The sequence below is a fragment of the Crocuta crocuta genome, unplaced genomic scaffold (assembly GCF_008692635.1).
Source record: "Crocuta crocuta isolate KB4526 unplaced genomic scaffold, BGI_CrCroc_1.0 scaffold334, whole genome shotgun sequence".
Taxonomy (NCBI): domain Eukaryota; kingdom Metazoa; phylum Chordata; class Mammalia; order Carnivora; family Hyaenidae; genus Crocuta; species Crocuta crocuta.
Window position 1 is genome coordinate 50,751 of NW_027533260.1, and position 21,285 is coordinate 72,035.

The window sequence follows — 21,285 nt, forward strand, 5'->3', positions numbered from 1 at the left end:
AAACTGTGTTGGAAAAAGAACACAACCCCTTCAGGGTTATGGGGGAAAATGACTTAAACTTTATTGATGAAAACATGAGACTTGTGATACATTCTGAAAAAAGAAACAGTAGCAAAATGTAATGGCAGGAGTTTAGTATTAATCATGCACTTACTGTTCTGGTTCTTTGGATTCAACTCATAACTGCTCCTTTCATTTTCCAAGAAAAGGGAATGGCATTAATGATCCATCAATTTGTCACTGATAGTATAGAAGAGCTATTACTATCTTCCCCTGCAAGGTTTCTACCACATAATCAGTCCTGATTAAACCAACTATCCCTATCCTCTCACAAAAAGGCCAGTCCCTGTAACTCAGCTAGAGAAGGGTCTACCTAAAGAAGATTGCCCTGAACATAACAAGCATGACGACTTTTAGGGTGGTTTTGCAAATTCACACAAAACTGAATCTGATAACTCCGTGTCCTTGTTGTTCCAGAGAACACGGATATGAATGAGTCCCACCCAATGAAGCAGGCTCCTTTATTTTATGATTCCTCCTCAGAGACGGTCAGGTAAGGCCTGTAAGGATGGCTTAAGATCAACAGATTTCAGTCTTGAGGGTAAAACTCAGAAATACGAGGCTTTAATGAAGCCTTTTGAAGAAAAGTCAGATAAATATACACAGAAAATCATGAGCTACTTCCACTCATGTCCTTATTCCCATGATACAGGTAACAATTTTTGACATAATTAATATGCAGTGTGGAACATTTCAGGTTAATCTCTGAGACCTAAAGACTTAGTTATTCCAGCTGCATCTAGTTCTTCCTGGATTCTTGCATTTGTGGTCCTTCCTGTAAATTGGTCAAAATATTTATCAAATTTGTAAGGATTTGCAAGGAATCTCCCCAATATGAATTTGTTGGTGAATCCTGAGGACACACAGTTTCTTAAAGGTATTTCCATATTCAGCATATTTGGTATAGTTTCCCCTGCATAAATTCTCTCATTCCTCCAAAGGCATGATCATTTAATGAAAACTTGATGACATTCTTTACATTTGTAAGGTGGCTCTCCAATATAAATCCTCTGATGTTTCACAGTTTTGACTTTGGGGCAAAAGCCTTAGCACGCACAGTTTTGTGTGGTTTCTCTGAAAGTTATATATTCTGATCTCATTGTAAGACATGGAAAATGGCTCTGCCACAAACATTTACATGGTTTCCCTTCAACATGGACTATATTGTAATATACTTGGAACTCAAGCTAAGAACTTTGCCACACTCATTACATTTATAAGGTGTTAACCTGGTATGTTCCCCAACTTTTGATCTTTGGGTAAAATCCTTGCCACACACATTACATCTGTGTGGTTTCTCTCCAGGATACTTAGTCATAGTGAAGAGTACTAATTTAAAACTTTCCCACATTTGTTGCATTTCTAAGTATGAACTATTTGGTGAACCCTGGGTTTAAGGCAATACCTAAAAGCATTGCCACATTCAGTACATTTGTAAGGTTCTCTCTAGTATGGATGATCTGATGACTGGTGAGGTGTGAACCTCGAGTAAAGGTTTTGCCACACTCATGGCATTTGTAGAGTTTCTCTCCAGAATGAATTCTTCAGTGAATCCTGAGGTCAGACCATTGTCTAAAAGCCTTTCCACATTCAATACATTTGTATGGCTTTTCTCCAGTATGAATTTTCTCATGAAGTCTAAGGTGTGAACCCCTGTTAAAAGCTTTGCCACACTCATTACATTTGTAAGGTCTCTCGCCTGTATGGATTACCTGATGTTTACTTAGGCTTGCATGGACACTGAAGGATTTGCCACACTCGCTACATTTGTAAGGTCTCTCGCCTGTATGGATTCTCCGGTGATTTACAAGGTGTGAATTTTGACTGAAGAACTTGCCACACTCGTTGCACTTGTAACGTTTCTCTCCAGCATGGATTCTCCAATGACTTGTGAGGTGTGAATTTTGATTGAAGACCTTGCCACATACATCACATTTATATGGTTTCTCTCCAATATGGATTACTTAAGGTGTACTGAGGCATGAGCCTTGAGTAAAGGCTTTGCCACATTCATTACATTTGAAAGATTTCTCTCTGGCATGAATCCCTTGGTGAATCCTGATGTCAGACCATTGCCGAAAGGTCTTGCCACATTCAACACATGCATATGGCTTCTCTCCAGTATGATTTCTTCCATGATGCCTAAGGTGTGAGTGCTTGGTAAAGGCCTTACCACATTCATTACATTGGTAAGGTTTCTTTCCAGTATGGGTTACCTGATGATGTTAGGCTGGACTGCACACTAAAGGCTCTACCACAGTCACTCCACTTGTAAGGTTTCTCTCCAATATGGATTCTCTGATGAACTGCTAGTGTGAATTCTGACCGAAGACCTTCCCACATATATCACATTTATATGGTTTCTTTCCAGTATGGATTATCTGATGTTTAGTCAAGTGTGAGCCCTGAGTAAAGGCTTTGCCACACACATGGCATTTGAAAGGTTTCTCTCCAGCATGAATTCATTGGTGAATCCTGAGGTCAGACCATTGTCTGAAGGCCTTGCCACATTCAATACATTTGTATGGCTTCTCTCCAGTATGAACTCTGTCATGATTCCTAAGGTGTGAATGCTTGATAAAAGCCTTGTCACATTTATTACATTTATAAGGCTTTTCTCCAGTATGCATTACCTGATGGTTTATTAGGCTTGAATGCATGATAAAGGCTTTACCACACACATTACATTTGTATGGTTTCTCTCCAGTATGACTTTTCTGATGGTCAACTATGCTTGAACTTTGAATAAAAGCTTTACCACACTCATCACATTTGTGTGGTTTCTCTCCAGTATACTCTCACAGTATATTCTGTGATGTTTTACCAGTTTGGAACTTTGGCAGAAAGCCTAGCCACATCCATTACACTGGTAAGGCCTCTCTCCAGTATGGATTAACCAATGGTTCGTCAGGCTTGAACATACACTAAAGGCTTTGCCACACTCATTACATCTGTAGGGTTTCTCTCCAGTGTGTATTATCTGGTGATTAGCAAGGTGTGAATTTTTACTAAAGGCTTTGCCACACTCATTACATTTGTAAGGTTTCTCTTCAGTACGGATTCCCTGATGACTTGCAAGATTTGAATTTTGACTGAAGAGCTTCCCACATATGTCACATTTATATGGTGTCTCTCCTGTATGAATTCTCTGATGTCTAGTGAGGTGTGAGCCCTGATTAAAGGTTTTGCCGCAGTCATGACATTTGTAAGGCTTTTCCCCATGTGATTTTTCATCTGTGTCAGTGTTGAAGGGTGAATAAAATCATTCCCATGTTCATTAGAGATATTGGTTTGGACACTAGGAGAAATTTCTTGAAATGGTGAAACTGAGGAACCAGTGTTAACACACGTATCAACTTGATTACATGCATACATTTTTCCTTCAGTATGAAACGTGTCCCGTTTATCCTGAAACCTGAATCCAAGCCTATTGACAACAGGCTTGTTTCCTGCCTCCATTGTACCATGTTGATCTCTTCTATCAGGGAGACTGTGTTTATGGGTCACAGGCACGTCTTTGTAACTTACTTCATCATCTCTCCATGGCCACTCAAAGTCATGCATACTTTTCCGGATTTCCCCGAAGTAAAAATCTTTGATTTCATGACCTTCGTGCCTTTCCAACATCACTGCCTGGAATACTTCTCCTGTATTACTGTTCTCCTTTGGTTGTAATTTCTTGATCACATGTGTAGGAGAAACATCTACAAAATATAAAGAGCCAGAGGTATCCTGTTAATTACAGTTTGCAAACAAATGTTACATATGGAAAGCATAACATCACCACAAAAGTAATACTTGTACTGAACACAGTTATAAAACTTTTCCATGATCTTCAGAATTTTAGGAATACCTAAAGGAACAGTTTTTTTTTTTTACTAAAGAGTGCTCATCTGTAATACAAATTAGGATAGTCTAGTTTAAACACTCAATGACAAAAACACTCATGCTATACAAAATTATGTTAGCTCTCAAAGAAAGGATATTTTTCTTTCTTTTTAAATTCCAGTATAGTTAACATACAGTGTTCTATTAGTTTCAGGGGTATAATAAAGAGATTCAACAATTCCGTATAACACCCAGTGCTCATCAGAACAAGTGTGCTCCCTAATCTTCATCACCTCTTTAACCTTCACCCCACCCTCCTCCCCTCTAGTACCATCAGTTTGTTCTCTGTAGTTAGCAGTCTGTTTCTTGGGGCCCCTGGGTGGCTCAATTGGTTAAGTGTCTGGCTTCAGCTCAGGTCATGATCTCATGGTTTGTGAGTTCGAGCCCTGCATCAAGCTCTGCACTGACAGTGTAGAGTGTGCCTGGGATTCTCTCTCTCCCTCTTTCTTTCCCACTTGGTCTCTTTTTCTCTCTCTCTTAAACTTTAAAAAAAAAAAGTGTTTCTTGGCTTGTCCTTTTTTTTCCCTTTGCTTATTTGCGTTGTTTCTTAATATCCACATATGAGTGAAATCATATGGTTGTCTTTCTCTGACAGACTTAGTTCACTGAGCATTATACTCTCTAGCTCCATCCATGTGGTTGTAAATGGCAAGATTTCATTCTTTTATGGCTGAATAATATGCCATGGTGTGTATTCTTTATCTGTTCATCTAGCTGTACACCTGGGCTGCTGCCATAATTTGGCTATCATAAATAATGCTATTGACATAGAGGTACGTGTATCCCTTTGAATTAGTGCTTTTGTAATGTTTGGGTAAATAGTAGTGTGATTATGAGATTGTAGGATTGTTTTTTTTAATGTTTATTCATTTTTGAGAGACAGAGCACGAACAGGGGAGGGATAGAGGGACAGGGATATAAAGCATCTGAAGCAAGCTTCAGGCTCTGAGTTGTCAGCGCAGAGCAGTCTGAAATGGGCTCAAACCCACAAACCATGAGATCATGACCTGAGCCAAAGTCGGATACTCCACTGACTGAGCCACCTAAGCGCCCTAGGCAGCTCTATTTTTTTTTTTTTAATTTTTTTTTAATGTTTTATTTATTTCTAGGAGAGAGAGAGAGACAGCGTGAGCAGGGGAGGGTCAGAGAGAGGGAGTCACAGACTGAAACAGGCTCCAGGCTCTGAGCCGGCAGTCAGCACAGAGCCTGACGCGGGGCTCGAACCCACGAACTGCGAGATCATGACCTAAGCGAAAGTCGGACGCTTAACCGACTAAGCCACCCAGGCGCCCCAGGCAGGCAGCTCTATTTTTAACTTTCTGAGGAACCTCCATATTTTTTTCCACAGTAGCTGTACCATTTTGCATTCCCACAAACAGTGCAAGAGCGTTCCTTTTTCTCCACATCCTTGCTCACATTTGTTCTAAGACACAGTACTTTTCCACCATGACCCCAAAGCACATACCGATTAGCAGTAAATACATTTCTCATAACTGATAAGAAGTATTATAATTTTCTATATACTTCATATAAATAAATGCTGAAGGTCAGATAGTATATTACAATACTAAGTAATCCAAACCAAGCATATCTGATGGATAATCTAAAAAAATCAGAGTCCAGAATTGCAAAACAAATATAGCACTTATAAATGAAGAATTGCATTTTACAATATTAACAAGTGGTGCATGCCAGTTCTATTGTGTAAAACATGATGAATGATCATCATTGTAAATCACAATAAAAAAATAATAAGTAAAATATTCTAGGGGCACCTGGATGGTATCACCCCAGAACAGGTGCACGTGATACAGGATCCTTTAAGTCAGGGAGTTTTCATCCCAGCTGAGTGCCTAGGAAGCGCACAAGACTGTGGAGCTGGGCAGGCAGACTGCCCACACTACTCTGAGGGCAGCTTGAATAGCATGGTTTGAGACATCCAGTGTGGGTAGGAGAGAACTGGGTGTCGCCATTCCCCGCCCCCATTATCAACACAATGAAGTTTCAGGGACAGGACAATGGCCTCCAGTGGAGGCAGGACCCACTTACACCAAACCCAACCCCTCCACGCCTGATAACTGCTTTTCTACCAGAGTGAGACTGACACTCTCCAAACCAGACTGACTATCCTGGAGACCAGCACAGCCACTGATCCCAGGCACCAACAGACAACTATCCTGTGGTTTTGTACATAGTCTGGTTTGTTTTAAATTTTATTATTATTATTTTTTCTTCTCTTTTCCCTTCTTTTTACTTTTTACTTTTACTTTGATTTTTTTTCCTTCCCTTTGGAATCAGGCTCATAGTTTCTGATTTGATTTTTTTGGTCAATTCTTATTTTTTATATATTTACATATACATGTATTTGTGTGTGTGTACACACTTTTTTCCTTTCTGTTCTAGGTGTTCATTTGTTTAATTAGGCATTTTTATTCTAGTCTTTTTAAAGCTTTTCTGTATCTCTTTCTTCTTTATTTTCCTCTCTCTCTCTGTCTCTCTGTCTCTCTCTCTCTCTGGATTAAGCCTATAGTTTCTTTGATTCTCTGCCTGGTCTTTTTTTTTTTCTTCTTTTTTTTTTTACCCCTTTCATTTCTCTCTTTGTACGAGATAAGGTTCACCGGCTTTTTTTCCTTTTTTCCTGGGTTACTTCAACAAACAAATCAAAGCACACCTGATGGAAGGTCCAAACAATCCACCACTACAAAAAGTGGGATAGAACAGCCAAAGATGCAACAACAGGGTAGATGCAACACACCCCAAAAACACTTCCTGAAGTGCCAGGTCCTGGACAGTGTATGACAAGCTATTAAAACATGTAAAAGACAGAAAGTGAGCCAAAATGATGAAATGGAAGAATTCTCCTCAAAAGAAATTCCAGGAAGAAATGATACAGAATTGCTCAAAATGAATATGAACAATCTATCTGAACAAGAATTTAGAAAATAGTGATAAGACTAATAAATGGGCTTGAAAAAAGCATAGAAGTCAGCAGAGAATCTATTGCTGCCTAGACCCCAAAGAACTAAGAAATAGTCATGATGAATTAAGATATTCTGTAAATGAGGTGCAAAATAAACTAAACGCAGTGACAGCAAGGATGGAAGAAGCAGAAGAGAGGATAGGTGAAATAGAAGATAAAATTATGGAAAATGACAAAGCTGAAAAAAAGAGGGCAAAGAAATTACAAGACCATGAGGGGAGAATTAGAGACCTAAGTGATTCAATACAATGAAATAATATCCATATCACAGGAGTTCCAGAAGAGAGAGAGAAAGGAGCAGAAGGGTTATTTCAACAAATTATAGCTGAGAACTTCCCTAATCTGGATGAAGAAAACAGACATCCAAGTCCAGGAGGCACAGAGAACTCCCTTCAAAATAAAAAACAGGTCAACAGCATAACATACAATAGTGAAACTGGCAAAATACAAAGATAAAGAGAGAATTCTGAAAGCAGCTAGGGACAAACGGGCCATAACCTACAAAAGTAGTCACAGAGGGTAGTAGCAAACCTGTCCACTGGAACCTAGCAGGCCAGAAGGGAGTGGCAGGAAATATTCAATATGCTGAATAGGAAAAAAAATGCAGCCAAGAATGCATTATCCAGCAAGGCTGTGATTCTGAATAGAAGGAGGGAGAAGGGCTTTCCAAGACAAACAAAAACTAAAGGAGTTATGACCACTAAACCAGCCCTTCAGGAGACCCTAAGGGGGACTCTGTGAGTGGAAAGCAGCAAAAACTACAAAGAACCAGAGATATCATCACATGCATGAATGACACTAAATCTGTACCTTTCAATAATCTGAATGTAAATGCACTAAATGCCCTAATCAAAAGACACAGAGTATGAGAATGAATTAAAAAACCAAGACCCATCTATATGCTGCCTACTAGAGGCTCAATTTAGACCTGAGGAGACCTGCAGATTGGAAGTGAGGGAATGGAGAACCATCTATCACACTACTGGATGTCAAAAGAAAAGACCGTAACAAGAGATGAAGAAGGGCATTATATCATCATTAAGGGGTCTATCCATCAAGAAGAGTTAACAATTGTAAATGTTTATGCCATCAGTGTGGCAGCACCCAAATATATAAAACACTTAATCACAAACATAAATAAATGTATAGATAATAATGCTGTGATTGTAGGGGACTTTAATATTCCACTTGCAGCAATGGACAGATCATCTAGGCAGTAAATCAATAGGGAAACAATGGCTCTGAATGACACATTGGACCAGATGGACTTAACAGCTATATTTAGAACTTTTCATCCCAAAGCAGCAGAATATACATTATTCTTGAGGGCACATGGAACATTCTCCAAAATAGAGCACATAGCTTTAGGTCACAAAACAATTTTCAACAAGTACAAAACAGTCCTCAACAAATATAAACAGACTGAGATCATATGCATATTTTCAGATGACAACACTATGAAACTTGAAATTAACCACAAGAAAAAATTTGGAAAGCCCACAAATACATGGAGGTTAAAGAACATCCTACTAAAGAATGAACGAGTCAACCAGGAAATTAAAGAAGAAATTTAAAAATATATGGAAGCAAATGAAAAGGAAGGCAGGACAGTCCAGATCCATTGGGATGCAGCAAAGGTTGTCCTTAAGAGGAAAATACATTGCAATACAGGCCTATCTCAAGAAGCAAGTAAGGTCCTAAATACAGAACCTAATGTCACACCTAAAGGAACTAGAAAGCGGCAAAGCCAGCCCAAAGCCAGCAGAAGAAATAAAAAAGATTAGAACAGAAATAAACAATACAGAATGAAAAAAAAAAAAGTAGTAAACCTAAGAGCTGGTTTTTTGAAAAATAAACAAAATTGATAAAAATAATAGTAATAATAAAAAAACTGATAAACTCTTAGCCAAACTTCTCAAAAAAAAAAAAAAAAATAGGAGGACCCAACTAGATAAAATCATGAATGTAAGAGGAGAGATCACAACACCACACAAATACAATTACTAGAGAACACTATGAAAAATTATATGCCAAGAAGCTGGACAATCTGGAAGAAATGGACAAATTCCTAGACACTCACATACTACCAAAACTCAAAAGAAATAAATAGAAAATTTGAGCAGACCAGAACAAGTAAAGAAATTGAATCGGTTATCGAAATCTCCCAACAGATGAGAGTCCCGGGCCAGATGGCTTCCTGGGGGAACTCTACCAGACATTTAGAGCAGAGTTAATGCCTATTCTTCTCAAGCTGTTCTAAAAAATAGAAATGGAAGGAAAGCTTCCAGACTCATGCTATGAAGCCAACATTACCTTGATTCCCAAACCAGACAGAGACCTCACAAAAAAGGAGAATTACTGGTCAATATCCCTGAGGAACATGGATGTAAAAATTCTCAGCAAGATACAGGCAAATCAAATTTAACGGTACATTAAAAGATCTGATACCATGATCAAGCGGGATTCACTCCTGGGCTGCAAGGCTGGTTCAATATTCGCAAATAAATCAACATGATACATTACATTAATAGAAGAAAGGATAAGAACCGTATGATTCCCTCAAAAGATGCAGAAAAAGCATTTGACAAAATATAGTATCCTTTCTTTAAAAAAAAAAACCCTCAAGAAAATCAGATAGAAGAACATACCTTAACATCATAAAAATCAAAACAGCTAATATCCTCAGTTGGGAAAAACCAAGAGCTTTCCCGAGATCAGGAACACGACAGGGATGTCCACTCTCATCACTGTTGTTTAACATAGTGTTGGAAGTCCTAGCCTCAGCAATTAGACAATAAAATGAAATAAAAGGCATCCAAATTGGCAAAGAAGATTTCAAACATTTACTTTTCAGAAATGACATGATACTCTACATGGAAAACTCAAAAAACTCCAAGAAATTGCTGTACTGATACATGAATTCAGCTAAGTCGCAGGATATAAAATCAGTGTATAAAAATCAGTTGCATTTCTATACACCAATAATGAAGTAGCAGAAAGAGAACTCAAGGAACCTATCCTATTTACAATTACACCAAAAACCATAAAATGCCTAGGAATAAACCTAACCAAACAGATATAAGATCTGATGATGAAAACTATAGAAACTCACGATAGAAATTGAAGAAGACACAAAGAAATGGAAAAATATTCCATGCTTATGGATTGGAAGAACAAACATTGTTAAAATGTCAATACTACCCAAAGCAATCTACAAATTCAAGGCAATTCGAATCAAAATCACACTAGTATTCTTCACAGACCTAGAATAAAGTATCCTAAAACTTGTATAGAACCAAAAAAGACCCCCAATAGCCAAAGTATTGTTGAAAAGGAAAATCAAAGCCGGAGGCATCATAATCCCAGACTTCAGCTTTTATTACAAAGCTGTAATCATCAAGACAGTATGGTACTGGCACAAAAACAGACACATAGACCAATGGAGTAAAACAGAGATCCTAAAAATGGACCTACAAATATATGGCCAACTAACCTTCGACAAAGCAAGAAAGAGAATCCAATGGAAAAAAGACAGTCTCTTTAGCAAACGGTGCTGGGAAAACTGGACAGCAACATGCAGAAGAATGAAACCGGACCACTTTCTTACACCGCACACAAAAATAAATTCAAAATGGATGAAAGACCTAAATGTGAGACAGAAAACCATCAAAATCCTAAAGGAAAACAGGCAGCAACCTCTTTGACCTTGGCTGCAGCAACTTCTTACTTGATATTTCTCTGAACACAAAGGAAATAAAAAGAATGTGAATCACTGGGATCTCATCAAGATAAAAAGTTTCTGCACAACAAAGGAAACAATCAACAAAAACTAAAAGGCAACCAACAGAATGGGAGAAGATATTTGCAAATAACATATAGGACAAAGGGTTAATATCCAAAATCTCTAAAAAACTCACCAAACTCCACATACAAAAAACAAATAATCCAGTGAAGAAATGGGCAGAAGACATGAATAGACACTTTTCCAAAGAAGACATCCAGATGGCAGACACATGAAAAAATGCTCAACATGGCTCATCACCAGGAAAATACAAATCCAAACCACACTAAGTTACCACCTCACATTAGTAAGAATGGCTAAAATTAACAACTCAGGAAACAACAGATGCTGGAGAGGATGTGGAGAAAGGGGAACCCACCTTCACCGTTCATGGGAATGCAAACCGGTGCAGCCACTCTGGAAAACAGGGTGGAGGTTGCTCACAAAATTAAAAATAGAACTACCCTATGACCCAGCAATATCACTACTGGGAATTTATCCAAATGATACAAGAGTGCTGATTCATAGGGGCACATGTACCCCAATATTTACAGAAGCACCTTCAACAACAGGCACATTATGGAAAAAGCCTAAATGTCCATCAACTGATGAATTGATTAAGAAGAAGTGGTATGTATATGCAATAGAATACTCCTTAGCAATGAAAAAGAATGAAATCTTGTCATTTGCAACAATGTGGATGGAACTGGAGGGTATTATGCTCGGTGAAATTAGTCAGTTAGAGAAAGACAGATATATGATTTCAGTCATATCCAGAATTTGAGAAACTCAACAGAAAGGGGAAGGGAAGGAAAAATAAGCTACAGAGAGGGAGGCAAAACATAAGAGACTCTTAAATACAAAGATCAAACTGAAGACTGATGGGGGTGGGAGGTTGGGGAGAGTGGAGGAGGTGGGTGATGGGCATTGAGGAGGGCACTTGTTTTGAGGAGCACTGGGTGTTGTATGTAAGTGATGAATCACAACAATCTATTCCTGAAGACAGGACTACACTGTATGTTAACTTGACAATTAAAACAAAACATAAAATTTCTAATAGAAAACAGAGAAAAAGCTTCATGACATTATTTTCAGCAATGATTTATCAGATAAACCACTTAAGTACAGGCAACAGGAGTACAATCAGATAGGTAGGGAGGCAAGATGGCAGAGAAGTAGGGGGCTCCATACATTTCACTTGCCCCCAACTCTCACACAGAGAAGGCCTGAAGCCATAGGAACATTTACAGAATCCAGGAGTTTGGGAGGAAAAGGAGACAGAGTCCCCTGAGAAAACCTTATAGCGTGAGTGAGAACTGGGGAAGATAAAATCGGGCCAGGACCAGAGACACGGGGTGGGGGAGGGGGGGATCCCACTCTGCGGGGAGCCGCAGTGAGTCTAGGGGGAAAGAGAGTGGCCAAAACTGCTCAAGACACTGTCCCTGTCGCTAGAGAAGAGAAAAACCTCCGCTCGGGACACAGAGGGATCCAGTTTCCTGCTCTCCAGCTAGCCCTAGGCAGGACACTCATCCCAGGGGACCCCCAGAGAAACTGCTCCTCACTCGCCAGTCCGACCTGGAGTAGATGGGAGCAGCAGCTTCCGGCTCAATCCCCGGGGGGAGGTGAGAGGCTTGAAACTGCTCTGAGGGGCTCACCTGTGAGTTTATATTTCGGGCAATTTCAATGGGGCGCGGGGACAGAGATCTGGAAACGAGGCGTGGCCTGGGATACAGAGCACGGCCCACCTTGGCTATGCCACCGGCACAGGGAGATTACACACTCAAAAGAGTGAGTTGCAATGCTTGGTTCAAGAAGAGACTGGGGTGCCGCCACTCTTCTCCCCACAACCGCCAAGGCAGGACTCCGTGGGACGCACTGGACCAAACCACGCCCACCCCTGCTAGAGAGCTGCCCTCCTCCTTTTTTTTTTTTTTTTTTTTTTTTTTTTTTTTTTTTTTTTTTTGCAGCCNTTTTTTTTTTTTTTTTTTTACCAGAGCCAGGGCTAGACCAATTCTGGTCACTGGCTTGCTTAAACAGTCACATTTAATCCATTCTCTAGATGTAAATTCTACACCTACCTACTTTTTCATCTCTTTCTCTCTGGAGTAATCAGACTATATAGCTTCTCTGGAGAGCATCATCATGATTTCTTTCGCCTCTTCTCCAACCATATTCCACTCTTTTGCTCTTTGAAAAAAGCCTCTTATTCCTTCTGCCTGCTCATTTCATTTCCAATTTCGCTTCATCCCCGCCCTGTCATTTCTCTCTTTCTCTATGCTCTTCCACCAACACTGCACACACCCAGCTATTTACTTGTAGCTGGGAAATCTGGTTATATGCTTTAGACTGTGCTTTGTCTATTGGGTTTCTTCTTTTTTTCCTTTTTATGTATTTTTATTTCTTATTATTTGCCTTCCCTCCTTCCTCTTTTTTCTTTTGCATTATCCCTTTTGGTTTGCGTGTTTGTTGGATTTGACTGTGCGTTTGTGTGCCTTTGCTCCCTGTGTGTCTGTCTGTCCTCTTTTCCAGAGCTACCTCAAGAAACAAGACAAAGTACACATGGTGGAGAGTCCCAAATATCACTATGAGTAGGAAAATAAAATAACCAAGGTCTCAACGAGACCAAGAAATACCATTCAAAGAAAACTTTCTGAACGAACAGGCACTGGACAGTCAAAGAGCCTTCTTTGGTACAGCAGCACTCACAGATGCAGAGTGCATAACAAGCTTTTAAAACTAACAAGAGAGAGAAAGCTAACCAAAATGACGAAATGAAAGAGTTCTCCTCCAAAGAAATTCCAGGAAGAACTGACAGTTAAAGAACTGCTGAAAATAGATATATGCAAAATAACTGAACAAGATTTTAGAACAATAGTCATAAAATTAATCGCTGGGCTTGAAAAAGGCATGGAGGACATCAGAGAAACTATTGCTACAAAGACTATGGAGCCTAAAAATAGTTGTGATGAATTAAAAAATGCTATAAATGAGATGCAAAATAAAATGGAGGCGTCCAATGCACGGATTGAAGAGGCAGAAAGGAGAATAAGTGATTTAGAAGACACAATTATAGAAAAAGAGGAAGCTGAGAAAAAGAGACATAAACTGATCCAGGAACACGAAAGGACAGTTTGAGAACTCAGAGATACAGTCAAATGGAATAATTGCCGTATCATAGGAATTCCATAAGAGGAAGAGAGAGGGAAAGGCGCTGAAGGAGTCCTGGAACAAATTATAGCACAGAACTTCCCCAATCTGGGAAGGAAACAGACGTTGAAATCCAAAAGGCACAGAGAACTCCCCTCAGACGTAACTTGAATTGATCTTCTGCACGACATAACATAGGGAAACTGGCAAAATATAAGGACAAAGAGAGAATTCTGAAAGCAGTTAGGAATAAAAGGGCCCTAACATACAAAGGGAAACCTATCAGAGTGGTGACAGACCTATCTACTGAAACTTGGCAGGCCAGAAAGGAATGACAGGAGATCTTCAATGTGATGAACAGAAAAAATATACAGCCAAGAATCCTCTATCCAGCAAGCCGGTCATTCAGAATAGAAGGAGAGATCAAAGTCTTTCCAAATAAAAATTGAAAGAATTCGTTGCCACTAAACCAGCCCTAGACGAAATCCTGAGGGGGACTCTCTGAGGGAAATTTTAAGGAACACAAGATACCAGAGACATCACAACAAGCATAAATCCCATAAATGACATGATGACTCTAAACTCATATTTTTCAAAAACGCTGAATGTAAATGGACTAAATGCCCCAATCAAAAGAGAAAGGATAGCAGAATGGATAAAAAAAACAAAATCTATCTATTTGCTGTCTACAAGAAACTCATTTTAGACTGGAGGACACCTTCAGGTTGAAAGTAAGGGGATGGAGAAATATCATGCTATTGGAAGTAAAAAAAAAAAAAAGCTGGAGTAGATATACTTAGACAAACTGGACTTTAAATTAAAGACAATAACAAGGGATGCAGAAGGGCATTATATAATAATTACAGCATCTATCCATCAGGAAGAACTGACAATTATAAATGTCTATGCACCGAATATGGAAGCACTTAAATACATAAAACAATTAAACACAAAGAGAAACACTCTTATCGATAAGAACGTGCTAATAGCAGGGGACTGTAATATTCCACTTACAGCAATGGATAGATCAACCAGAAAGAAAATCACTAAAGACACAATGGACTTAAATGACATGTTGGACCAGATGGATCTGACAGATATATTTAGAACTCTACATCCTGAGGCCATGGAATTCACTTTCTTCTCAAGTGCACATGGCACATTCTCCAAAATAGATCACATACTGGGACTGAAAGCAGCCCTCAATAAATATAAAAGAACTGACATCATCCCAAGCACACTTTCAGATCACAATGCTATGAAACTTGAAATCAATCACAGGAAGAAGTCTGAAAAACCTCCAAAAACATGGAGGTTAAAGAACACCCTACTAAAAAGTGAATGAGCCAATCAGGCAATTAGAGCAGAAATTTAAAAATATATGGATACAAAAGAAAGTGAAAATACAACAATCCAAACTCTATGGGATGTGGCAAAGGCAGTCCTAAGAGGAAAGTACATTGCTCTCCAGGCCTACTTCAAGAAATTAGAAAAAGGGCAAGTGCAAAATCTAACAGCGCACTTAAAGGAACTAGAGGGAGAGCAACAAGAGCACCCCAAACCCAGGAGAAGAGAAATAATAAAAATCAGGGCAGAAATAAACAATACAGAAACCAAAGAAACAGTTGAACAGATCAATGAAACCAAGAGTTGGTTTTTTGAAAAAGTAAACAAAATTGACAAACCTCTAGCCAGGCCTCTCAAAAAGAAAAGAGAGAGCACCCAAATAGACAAAATCATGAATGAAAATGGACTGATTACAACCAACACCTCAGAAATACAAGCAATTATCAGGGTATACTATGAAAAACTATATGCCAAGAAACTGGACAACTTAGAAAAATGGACAAATTCCTAAACACATACTCACTACCAAAATTCATACGGGAAGAGATAGAAAACCTGGACAGACCAATAACAAGTGAGGAAATCGAATCAGTTATCAAAAATCTCCCAACAAATAAGAGCCCTGGGCCAAATAGCTTCTCTGGGGAATTCTACCAGACATTTAAAACAGAATTAATACCCATTCTTCTCAAACTATTCCAAAAAAATAGAAATCGAAGGAAAACTTCTGGACTCATTTTATGAAGCCAGCACCACTTTGATTTCCAAGCCAGACAGAGACCCAGCAAAAACGGAGAACTACAGGCCAATATCCTTGATGAATAGAGATGCAAAAATCCTCAACAAGATACTTGCAAATCAATTTCAACAGCACATAAAAAGAATTCTCCACCAAGATCAAGTGGGATTCATTCCTGGGTTACAGGGCTGGTTCAATATTCGCAAATGAATCAATGTGATACATCAAACCAACAAAAGAAAAGATAAAAACCATATGATCCTGTTAATAGATGCAGAAAAAGCATTTGACAAAATACAGCATCCCTTAATAAAGACCCTCGAGAAAGTTGATATAAAAGGAACTTACTTAAACATCATAAAAGCCATCTATGAGAATCCCTTAGTTAACATCATCCTCAATGGGGGAAAAACTGAGAGCTTTCCCCCTGAGATCAGGAACACGGCAGGGATGTCCACTCTCACCACTGTTGTTTAACAAACTGCTGGAAGTCTTAGCATCAGCCATCAGACAACATAGGGAATAAAAAGCATCAGAATTGGCAATGAAGAAGTCAAACTCTCACTTTTCGCAGACGACATGATACTCTACATCAAAAATCCGACAGACTCCACCAGAAGCCTACTAGAACTGATTCATTAATTTAGCAAAGTTGCAGGATACAAAATCAACTCAAGAAATCACATGCATTTTTATACACCAACAATGAAGCAACAGAAAGAGAAATCAAGAAACTGATTCCATTCACAATTGCACAAAAAAANAGGTGGGTATGTAAACTGGTGAAGCCCCTCTGGAAAACAGTGTGGAGGTTCCTCAAAAAATTAACAATAGAACTCCCCTAGGACCCAGCAATAGCACTGCTAAGAATTTACCCAAGGGATACAGGAGTGCTGAAGCATAGGGGCACATGTACCCCAATGTATGTAGCAGTACTCTCAACAATAGCCAAAACATGGAAAGAGCCTAAGTGTCCATCAACGGACGAATGGATCAAGAAGATGTGGTTTATCTATACCATGGAATACTCCATGGCAATGAGAAACAATGAAATCTGGCCATGTGTAGCAACATGGGTGTTATCTTGAGCGAAATCGGTCAGGCAGAGAAGGACAGCTACCATATGTTTGCACATATAGGAGGATTAGGAGGAACTTAACGGAGGACCGTGGGGGAGATAGAGGGGGGAACTAGGGGGATAGAGGGAGGGAGGCAAACCATGAGCAACTCTTGAATGTTGAGAACAAACTGAGGACTGATGGGTATGGGGGGGGAGGGGAAGGAGGATGATGGGCATGGAGGAGGGCACTTGTGGGGATGAACACTGGGTGTTACATGGAAATCAACTTGACGATAAACTATTTAAAAAAAAAAAAAAGAATTACAAAGCCATAGGATGCTCATACCCAAGTTTGGGTAAACAAGATTAGGCAAATAAGGAGAGAGAGTTTGGGGCAAAGGCTCCAATACAAAGTTATATGAGGTAAGCAAGATTAGGTATTCAGGGCAAAAATGCCCCCAATTTAGTACTATAGAAGAAAACTGCTTTCATAGGAAGGAAGGACCAAATTAGGTAATTAGGTAAATAGGGATATAGCCCTCAGTGGGACAAAGTTGTCCAGAGTGGAGCAAATTAGCAAAAGAAAGGTGCCTTGATACCCTGAGGTTGCATGCTCTATCTGTGTTATCCCCTATGCTGGCTAAGATAAACAGACACTGCATCTCCTGTCTGCTGGTAACGTCCATCTGCCCAGTGCCAGGATTTTGTTTTATATTGACCCAAACCCTAACTCCGTGTATCTTCAAAACCCCCTTTCCCTCACGCCCATGAGTTAACATTCACAGGTTTATTGTCTCTTTGTGCAGCAGTGCCTCACCATGTTTGTAAGCCTTCTGATCCTAATAAAATTGGATCAAGACCCTTAATCATGGCTCTTGTCTTCTCCAGGACATTAGCCATCTCTCACATTTTAATCCTGTGACCCGCTTTCTTGCTAGACAAGAAAGAACTCTAGACCCAGAGTCTATAACAAACAGGAAGAAGAAATGGAACATCAACCAAGAATATGACTTTACCTGAGAAAATGTCATTCCCATCTCCTCTTTCATGTTTCTTTCTCCTCCTCTGGGCCTCTTCCTCAGGCAACATGGGTCTTTCTTAGAAGCCCACCTAAAAAGTTGAAAATATGCTGTTTAAAGCTTAGAATGATCATACCCCATCCTGTGCCACAACCACACAAACAGGGAAGTCCTCATCATGCGGGAGAGACGGCCCTCTGCTGCCCACAGCCACAGGAGGGGCTAACGGACAGTAAACACCTCCACGGACACCAACAAGGGAGTTTTCCCTCCCTTTTCTTCAGATCACTTTCCCTTCCTGGTGAAGTGCTCACACACATTGCAGCAGTGAGGACCTCAGCTACACTGACCCTCCCTTCAAATCACAGACCTACCCTGATCAAACCCCATGCAGAGCAGAAACCCACTCGCCCTCAGCCCAGATTTCAGTCTTCAGTCATAAGGACCCAGGACTTGGTACTTAACTCTGGATACAGATCAGAAATACCTGGGGCACTTCAAATATTCAGGCTGCCTCTGACAACTATCTGAAGGGGAATCTATGGGGGGGGCGGGGCACAAAAGATGTATCTGCAAAATGCCTGAGCAATCTAACCTGAAGCTAGGACTGGGCACCATCCAGAAGAGGGAAGGTCAACATACCTCCCACCTTTTTCTGGCTTTACTGAAGTATAACTGACCCAAAAAAAATTACGTATATTTAGATGTACAATGTGATCATGTGAAATATGTATACTCTGTGAAATAATTATCAAAATCAACTTACATTCATCACCTCACAATTACCATTTTGTGTGCATGTGTGTGGTGAGAACACTTAAGATTTACTCTCTCGGCAAATTTCAAGTATATAATACATTACGATGAACGATTAGTCACTGTGCTTCACATTAAATACCCAGAACTTACTCATTTTATAAATGGAAGCTTGTACCCTCTGACCAACATCTCCACCATGTTCCCCACCTCCTAGTCCCTGGTTCTACTCTATGGCGCTCTAGGAGCTTGACATTTTTTTTTTGTTTGTTTTACAAATAGTTATTGTCAAATTAGTTTCCACATAACACCCAGTGCTCATCCCCACAAGTGCCCTCCTNTCTTGAGGTAGCCCTTGAGAGGCGCCTGAGTGGCTCAGCTGGTCGAGCATCCAACTCTTGATTTCGGCTCAAGTCATGATCTCACATTTAGTGATACTGAGCCCTGTGTCAGGCTCTGCGCTGACAGTGTGGAGTCTGCTTCGGATTCTCTCTCCCTCTCTCTGCCCCTCCCTCCTTACAAAATAAACAGCGCCAACGCCTCGAAACCACCAAACTTCCTGTCTCCACGCCACCAAAGCGCCCAGAGCGCCGCACCAAGTGCCCCCGAGACTCCCGCCGATGCAGCTGGTAGGAGTTTGACATCTTTAAGTTCCATGTGTCAGCGAGATCACACAGTAGTTGTCTTTCTCTGTATGGCTATTTCACTTAGCATAATAATGTTCTCCGGGTTCACCCAGGTTGTCGTAAATAGTAGGATTTCCTTCATTTTTATGGCCAAATGATATTTCATTGTATGTATCTATCAAATTTTCTTTATCCATTCATCTGTCGACATTTAGGTAGTTTCCGTACCTTGGCAATTGTGAATAATGATAGCAGTAATGTCCATGGGAGTGCAGATCTCACTTCAAGATAGTGATTTCTTTTCCTGTGGATACAGATCCAGAAGTGTGATTGCTGAATCATGCAGTAGTTCTATTCTTTTTTTTTTTTAATGCTTTATTTATTTCTGACAGACAGAGAGACAGAGTGAACAGAGGAGTGTCAGAGAGAGAGGGAGACACAGAATCCGAAACAGGCTCCAGGCTAGCTGTCAGCACAGAGCCCGACACGGGGCTCGAACCCACGAACCGTGAGATCATGACTTGAGCCAAAGTCAGACGCTCAACCGACTAGGCCGCCCAGGCGCCCCTGCAGCAGTTCTATTCTTAACTTCTTGAGGAACTTCCACCCTGTCTTCCAAAATGGCTGCATCCATTTACATTCCTGCCAACAGTGCACAAGGGCTCCCTGTTCTCCACTTGCTCACCAACGGTTGTTATCTCTTGTATTTTTCTAACAGCTGTCCTAACAGATATGCCACCTCCCACCTGCTCTCCCCCTGGAGCTTGCTGTCACCAGGATCCAAACGTGGAAGGGGAAGGACCAGAAGGAAATATACAGGGCAGCCAGCAGAGGTGGGGATGAGGGTGCGGCTGCCATGTTAACAGGGAAGTCCCAGAGGCTCCACTGAGAAAGAAGGCAGCATCAGAACGAGGATCCAGAAGAGGGAGGGAGAGTGTTTGCCCCTTGCCTCTGAGGGGCCAGACAGTTCCAGGCAGAGGGACAGAGCCTGGGAGGCCCTGAGGCAGGAGCAGGCCTAGCCCCAGCAGAGAGGTAGAGGGGAGAGGGGGAGAGGCATGCGTGGCTGCAGCAGGGTCAGGAGACCAGCAGGAGAGGAGGTCACTCAGGCACCTGGGGATACAGATTGGGACTTGTCTTACAATATTTGCCCCCCACCCCCACCCAACGTCTTGAAAGAATTTTAGAAACCATATGTTCCCTACCATGTTAAGTAACTTTAACTTTTTCTTATCTTATAAATACTTAAATAATGTAATTTCTTACTTATTTTACGTTCATGCCGAGATGTGCATCTAAGCACTAGGAAGTACAAGCTGGCCCTCAACCAAGATGTGCAGGATGCAGGGGGAAGACGTTTAGAAAAGGTCCAGACCATTTTTGCGCAAATAAAGATGGCGATGCCTGTTAGGCATCCCATCAGAGATGCGGAGACCCCTGTACACAGGATGCAGAGCACAGAGCAGAAGCTGGGTGGAGAGGGGAAAAGAAAATCAGTCTTTCAAGGAAAAGGGACAATCAGCCATGCCACAAGGTGCTGTCGGGAGCAGGAAGAGAACAGGAAATGAGTCACTGGGCTGACAGAGGGAGGTACCTGGAAAGTCTCAGTCCCACAGTGGCTGGGAAACCTTGACCAGATGGGATATGGGTGAGGACTAGAAGCTAGGTTTGAAAACAGTGTTTAATGTAGTGTGCTCTGAAATGGAGCATAGAAAAGGGTACTTACTAAGGGGGCATCGTTAATTAAGAATGTTTTGTTCTAGAGATTGGAAGAGCAGTAAATAAAAAGGCTCTGTGGGGGCGCCTGAGTGGCTCAGTCGGTTAAGCATTCGGCTCAGGTCATAATCTCACAGTTCGTGGGTTAGAGCCCCCCATCGGGCTTTGT

The 21,285-nt window shown here is 40.6% G+C and overlaps 1 protein-coding gene across 1 annotated transcript; it reads right to left on the reverse strand.

Annotated features, from left to right (window-relative positions):
- Positions 1 to 134: 134 nt before the first annotated feature.
- Positions 135 to 19,421, reverse strand: LOC144217508 (uncharacterized). The gene is given in 5 exon segments (XM_077747116.1): positions 135 to 1,976; positions 2,562 to 2,793; positions 2,958 to 3,279; positions 3,282 to 3,764; positions 19,298 to 19,421. Coding segments are annotated over 5 exon segments (1,704 nt in total). The 3' UTR covers positions 135 to 1,433.
- Between the last annotated feature and the right edge of the window lie 1,864 nt (positions 19,422 to 21,285).